At 37.1% G+C, this 6432-nt stretch overlaps 2 protein-coding genes across 2 annotated transcripts in view; both read left to right on the top strand.

Annotated features, from left to right (window-relative positions):
• LOC117173609 overlaps positions 1–1456 on the top strand; it is a 14335-nt gene extending 12879 nt beyond the window's left edge. Inside the window, exon 2 of the mRNA XM_033362249.1 lies at positions 1042–1456. Within this exon, the coding sequence (XP_033218140.1) occupies positions 1064–1456 (393 nt within the window). The 5' untranslated portion in view covers positions 1042–1063. The remainder of the gene's footprint in view (positions 1–1041) is intronic.
• Positions 1457–3474: 2018 nt separating this feature from the next.
• On the top strand, positions 3475–3897 carry LOC117173610. The gene has a single exon (XM_033362250.1). The coding sequence runs from the start codon at positions 3475–3477 to the stop codon at positions 3895–3897; it is 423 nt and encodes a 140-aa protein (XP_033218141.1).
• The last annotated feature ends 2535 nt before the right edge of the window (positions 3898–6432 follow it).

The following is a 6432-nucleotide window of genomic DNA, read 5'->3' on the forward strand; positions in this document are numbered from 1 at the left end:
AAATAAAATTAAAAATACACTTTGGCATTCAATATTTCGTAAACAAATGTTTTCAGTCATAAACTTAGTATTTCTATGTCGTGCAGCTTCTCTCTCTCTCGCTCTCTCTCTCTCTCTCACCATCAACTCCCTCTCTATGTGGTAGTTCGGTTTCGTCGCAGAAGGATGAGGTGATTGCGGCGAAGTTAATCACTTCATAATCCCGCAAACAGAAAAATCACAAATACGTCGCACGGAGGCACATACTTAAAGTTTGAGATTAAGTTAATGGAAAGAAACATAATAGGCAAACGATCGAAAATTTTTATAAAACAGAATTTCTGTTTATATAAAAAGGATAATTTTCGACGTAAAAAAATAGAGAAATCCGCTCCGTTTCAAATCACGAAGAAAAATAAAAAGCATTCACAAAGGTCCTCCAATTTTACAACTTATGGGATTCAAAGGAATGGTGCGTTGTGAAATAACTACGACGTTTAAAAATAATAGAGACCTTACGTTAGTCTTGAAGCCCACTGAAGATAAATTAAATAAATAGCAAAATAGCGATATTGTTTATGGTATTTGGTGCAAAAGTCAAAATTGTGAAGCGGTTTACATAGGCGAAACTAAACGTGCGTTAGGAGGAAGGGTTAAAGAACACAAAAAAGATATAAATAATGAGCCTAATAAAAAAACAATGCTTACTAAGCATAGTATTGCGAACGATAATTTTTTCGATTTGGATTACGCAAAAATTTTTGCGAGTGAATGTCACTATCGCAAACGTCTGATGTTGGAAATGTGTCATATAGCTGGTAATAAGAATGCTGTCAAATTCAAAACCGACGTGGAAAAACTTTCAAAATTATACTACCCTGTTGTAAAGCGGAACAAATCTTGAGAAAACGTGATCTATTTCATTTAACGTACTTACTACTTCAGAATATAATTCCTAGAACGTATTAAAAAGTCAATTATGCTTAACTGATTATTCTCATTAAGTGATTTTTCCAATAATTATAATAGAATTCTACATTGAAAATAATCCTGTACTTCCAGATTGCTGAAAAGACATTTGAATATGGCCCCCAGAAATCGTCTACATTGCTACGTTTGCAACAGAGCATATACTCCTGGACAGATGGCTCGCATAGATGGCGATGAAAATGTTTATAAATGCGAAATCGCTATTTTGAGAAGAAATGAAGTTAATAGGCCACCACCTAATTATTACGAATATACCAGAATATGCTTCAACTGTAATCAGTTCATTCTCAATGAAATAGCTGCTGTTGAAAGAGACCCTTCTTCTGTGAGACTTAACGTAGTGACTCAAACCGGAAGTCAAACTTGCATGTTTTGCGATGCTGAAATTGATATACAGAGGCTTTCATTGGAATGTAGAGTGGACCTTTTCGTTGTACAAAATATATATATATCCCCGATAATGTCAAATCCTGCAGAAATCATGTGAACGATAATGGCTTCATTTCAAAGAATTTATTTTCCTGGCTTGCGTTCTATCAACTGACCTTACGTTATCCCAGGACAGAAATTGCAAGTATTTTTACAAGGCCTTCGTGATGTTGGGGGAAATCATACAAGGTTCGAGGATGAAAATATTTTCACTGATAACAAAATCAAATTCTTTTCTCCTGTGACAAAAGAACAGTTTCTGGAATTATTTGCTTACTGCGAGAAAGTACCCAGCCAAGATAGGTACATGTACATCAGCAAGAATGACCTTTAAATGTAGTAGTGTAAGATGCGAAAAGGGCACTCTGACGACATTGTGAAAGTCATGTTCAAATATTCGAGTAGACAAACTGTAAGTCTTCCCATTTCCACTGCCATGCAATCACTAATGCACAGCTTCGTTTCTCGTAATATTGGATTTAATGTTCTCAATGTGATAACAGTATATGGAAAGGCATGTCACTGAATTTGAAAAAGAATTATACAACCCAGAGCCACAGACTTCACGAGTCATTGCAAAAATTGACGTTACCTGTATCAATATACCTTTCTTGTTTATTGCCTTTAGGAATGTGTTTCATCTCTGAATTGTATGCCCGCCTAGATGCAGTCCCTTTTGTAGTGTATATTGAATCTTTAAATTTTGGTTTATAGCTTAACCGTATTTCGTGCGCTTTATTGTCAACAAAATTTCTCTTTCGTCAGATTATCGCTTCGTCTCGCCTACAATCTTAAGCCTTTTAGGGCAACCTTTCTAGAATTGAGTTAACTAGGTTTACCAGATGTCTGGACATCTTGACACTTCGTTCCTCTCCCATCTACCATTTATCAAACCAATCAAATTCCACTATCTCCCTACTATTTGCGATTTCCAAAATCGCCCCTTCTCCTAAGCTCTCTAACTCCGCTCTTCCTTGCATACCATTCGCTCTCAAAATCTCATTAGAAGCTCTTCGACCTCATTCAGAACACACCTAGTTAAACGCGTTCGCTTAAATTCAGTAGCACAAAATTTCGATTCCACTTGTAATATTCAAAATATACTAATTTTATATTCTACAAGTTGAGTTTTATTTGTATGGGAAAAGTACCCATTTATAATCCCCAAATTCTCATGTTAAAATGAACGTGAGACAGAACATGGTGCTTCATTAGCCGGATTTCTGAACAATTTTCACCGCGTGTTTGAAACTGTCGAACTCTAGAAGCACGTCGTGTGAAAAATCCTTGTGCCCTTATTCCATCGTGAAAAAAACAGTGTGCAAACTCCAACATAGTGCATTCGCAAAAATTTGTCCGTGACAACGGGAGTGTTAATCAATACCTAGATCGTGCTACTTGAATTAGCGTTTTGTGAACTGTGAACATTAAACATTTCGAAAATTTCTGTTAATGGAAGTGAATGCTTCAACATTATCCATTGAGTTGGATCATCGTACTCTATAGAGTTCCTATCAATAACGAAATCTAGTACAGTCGTCATCTCAGTAGTCATCGCAGTCGTCATCGTAGTCGTCATCGTAGTCTTCAACGAAGTCGTCATCGCAGTCGTCATCGCAGATCATCGCAGTCGTCACCGTGGTCATCGCAGTTGCAATCATCGCAGCTATTGTTATTGTTGATCGTCATCAAAGGTCAGTGAGTTTTTTGTACCACCGATTCCTTCTTAACACATCCTCTCATTATGTATTTTTCTGTCTGCTCTTGTTAGTTATTTTTCGATTACTTCAAAATGACAAATGATAATGAAGTTTCCGCGGAAGCTCGGGAAGAAGCTCTTAAAGGCTCTCAAAAGGCAGATAAAATAAAGCTCCTCAAACCCCAGCGAAAAAATACAAAGCGCACTTTAAGAACTCATGAAACGTTTCTTAACAAATTTAATCCCTCAAAGATTTTCCACTCTTAGTAAAGCGTTTTAAAGAAATAGAAATAAATCGCGAAAATTTCGAAAAAAATCAATTTGAATATGAAACCCTTGTCGATGATGAGGAACTTTCTGAGCAATACAGAAATGAAATGGATGAAAAATATTATGCAACATATACTATCGCCACTAATCTTTTATCGAGTCGAATACCAAAGTCGCCGGAGCCAGGTCCGGACCCCGGGTCACAACCAGCTATCTCGTCGAGCTCGCCTCAAAGTTCCGAGAATCAAGCTATTTTGAACGTTCCCATTGGTTTCTCAAGTTTGCTTAAAATTAATTTACCAACCTTTAACGGAAAGTTTGATGCTTGGTTAGGGTTCTATGATTCATTGAATTCGCTTGTTTATCAAGATTCGCGCATTGCTGCCATTCATAAATTGTTTCATTTGAAAGGCTGTCTCGTCGATGAAGCCGCGGACGTTATCTCTACAATTGAAACATCAGCAGAAAATTATGAAGTGGCATGGAAATTGTTGAAAGATCGCTACGATAATCAGAAGGTGATGCGTTAAAGTCACGTAAAAGCTTCAATAGATCTTCCTCCAATTTCAAACATAATCCCTGTTCGTGTTTTTTTTTTGATTAATTGCAAAAGTACATGCGTGCTCTCGAAGCTTTGATAGAACCCATTGAAAGTTGGGACACAATTTTGGTAGTTATAGTTAGAGACAAATTATTTCCTTCTATTCGAGAAAAATGGGAAGATTTCACTGGCGAATCAATGAATCCTACTATGAAAGAAATGATTACTTTTTTGCACCGTCGCGCTCAATTCGAATATGCTTCGGGTTTTCAATCGGGTAACAAACAGTCAAATTCGTTGGACAAAAATTTTTCGTCACAAGGTCGTCCTAATCATCGTTCGAAACAAACTTACGCTATATCAACCATAAAAAATGTGTGTCCTTGCTGCGCTGAAGAACACAATGTTCTTTCTTGTAAAAAATTCAAAAATCTATTGCCATATGAGAGGTACGAAGTCGCGAAAAGGGCTTCTCTTTGTTTGAATTGTTTGCGGAAAAATCATCATATTGATCAATGTCCGTCAAAGAAATGCCATATTTGTAATAAAAAACATCATACACACTTGCATTTTTCCAAACAAAAGCCAAATAATAGTGTGATCAAAGCATCTGGTGAAAATCAATCTACAGTTTCCAATCCTAGTTCTGAGGCCAGTTGTTATCAAGCACAGATTTCTTCCGAAGCTCTGTTAGCCACTGCCGTCGTTACCCTAGTTAACAAGCAAGGAAAATCAAAAACTTGTCGTGTTTCTTAGATGCTGGCTCTCAGGCTCACTTTATCACTGAGGAAGCAGCTGATTTTTTACAATTGGTTAGAGAAACTGTCGATATTTCTGTAATTGGTCTTCATGACAGTTCTACAAAAATAATTCACTTCGTCACAGCGAATCTACGTTATTTAATAAATTTCAAAAATCGATAGAACTTCTTGTCATTCCTAGTATCTCGAAAGCAATGCCCTCGACCCCTATAAATCTGGCACTTTTAGATATTCCAAAGAACATTTCCTTGGCTGATCCAGATTTTCATAGGTCATCCAGTGTCGATCTTCTCATCGGTGTCAAGCTTTTTTACAAGCTTTTGTGTGCTGGCCAAATAGCCTTGAAAATCATCCCGATGCAATTCTTCAAAAAACGCAGCTCGGTTGGATTTTCGCTGGAGAGATAAATAGATTCCCTCCGTCGGATAGAAATATTCAATGCCACCTTTCGATTTTCGCAAACCCTCCAGGTACTAATCTCACTAGATTCTGGGAAATAGACGAAATTTCAGCTCTAAAAGCGCTTTCCGCTGAAGAAACGGTATGCGAAGTATTTCTATGGCTCTAAAACGTTTCAATTCTTTAGAAAATCGATTTAACAAAAACCCTGAATTCAAAAAAGAATATTCTGAAAACATCCCGAAAGCATCGTCTGGTATATCCCTTAATGATGCTTTGATGGTTGGTCCCAAGATTCAGGATGATTTTTTTGATTTGCTTATTCGCTTTCGATCGCACCTTTTTGTTCTCACCGCTGATATAGAAAAAATGTATCGTTTGGTTTTGGTTCATCATGATGACACCATTTTCCAAAAAATCTTGTTTCGTTCCACTGTTCAAGAACTTATAAAGGAATATACTCTTGACACGGTCACTCACGGTACTGCCTGCACATCCTTCCTCGCAATTCGTGCGCTACATCAATTTGCTGACGATGAATGTGCTCAGCATCCAATTGCAGAAACAATAGTAAAAAGAGATTTTTATGTAGATGATCTCTTAACTGGAGCAAACACGCACCAGGAAGCTGCATTTCTTCGAGACGATCTTCTCAAGCTAATAAAAAAGGGTGGTTTTATTCTTCGAAAATGGTCCTCGAATGACCCAAATCTAGTTTCGGAATACCTGGAAAATCCTGATAGCACTCATATGTCCCTCGATCCTGACGCTACAATCTTAAGCCTTTTAGGGCAACCTTCCTAGAATTGAGTTAATTAGGTTTACTAGATGTCTGGACATCTTGACCCTTCGTTCCTCTTCCATCAACCATTTGTCAAACCAATCAAATTCCACTATCTCCCCACTATTTGCGATTTCCAAAATCTCCCTTTCTCCTAAGCTCTCTAACTCCGCTCTTTCTTGCGTACCATTCGCTCTCAAAGTTTCATTAGAAGCTCTTCGACCTCACTCAGAGCACATCTCGTTAAACGCGTTTGCTTAAATTCAGCAGAACAAAATTTGGATTCCACTTGTAATATTCAAAATAGACTGATTTTATATTCTACAAGTTGAGTTTTATTTGTATGCGAAAAGTAACTATTTATTATTCCCAAATTCTCATGTTAAAATAAACGCGAGGCAGAACATTACCAAATATCTCGAAAACTGCAGCTCAGTGAGAAAAATGTTTGCTATAAAAGTTATTGGGCTCTAACGGGGAAATTCAAAGAAAGCCATGACCTTAAGACACATGTCATTTTTTAAGGTCATTCAATGTGAACTTGTTATTTATTGCTAATATGCAGCCAATAAAGACAAGATAT

Source organism: Belonocnema kinseyi, chromosome 5, assembly GCF_010883055.1.
Source record: "Belonocnema kinseyi isolate 2016_QV_RU_SX_M_011 chromosome 5, B_treatae_v1, whole genome shotgun sequence".
Lineage (NCBI taxonomy): Eukaryota > Metazoa > Arthropoda > Insecta > Hymenoptera > Cynipidae > Belonocnema > Belonocnema kinseyi.

What these genes read in the sequence shown, in the direction of transcription:
- LOC117173610 (XM_033362250.1), top strand. Translation starts at nt 3,475, where the DNA reads ATGGATGAAAAATATTATGCAACATATACTATCGCCACTAATCTTTTA.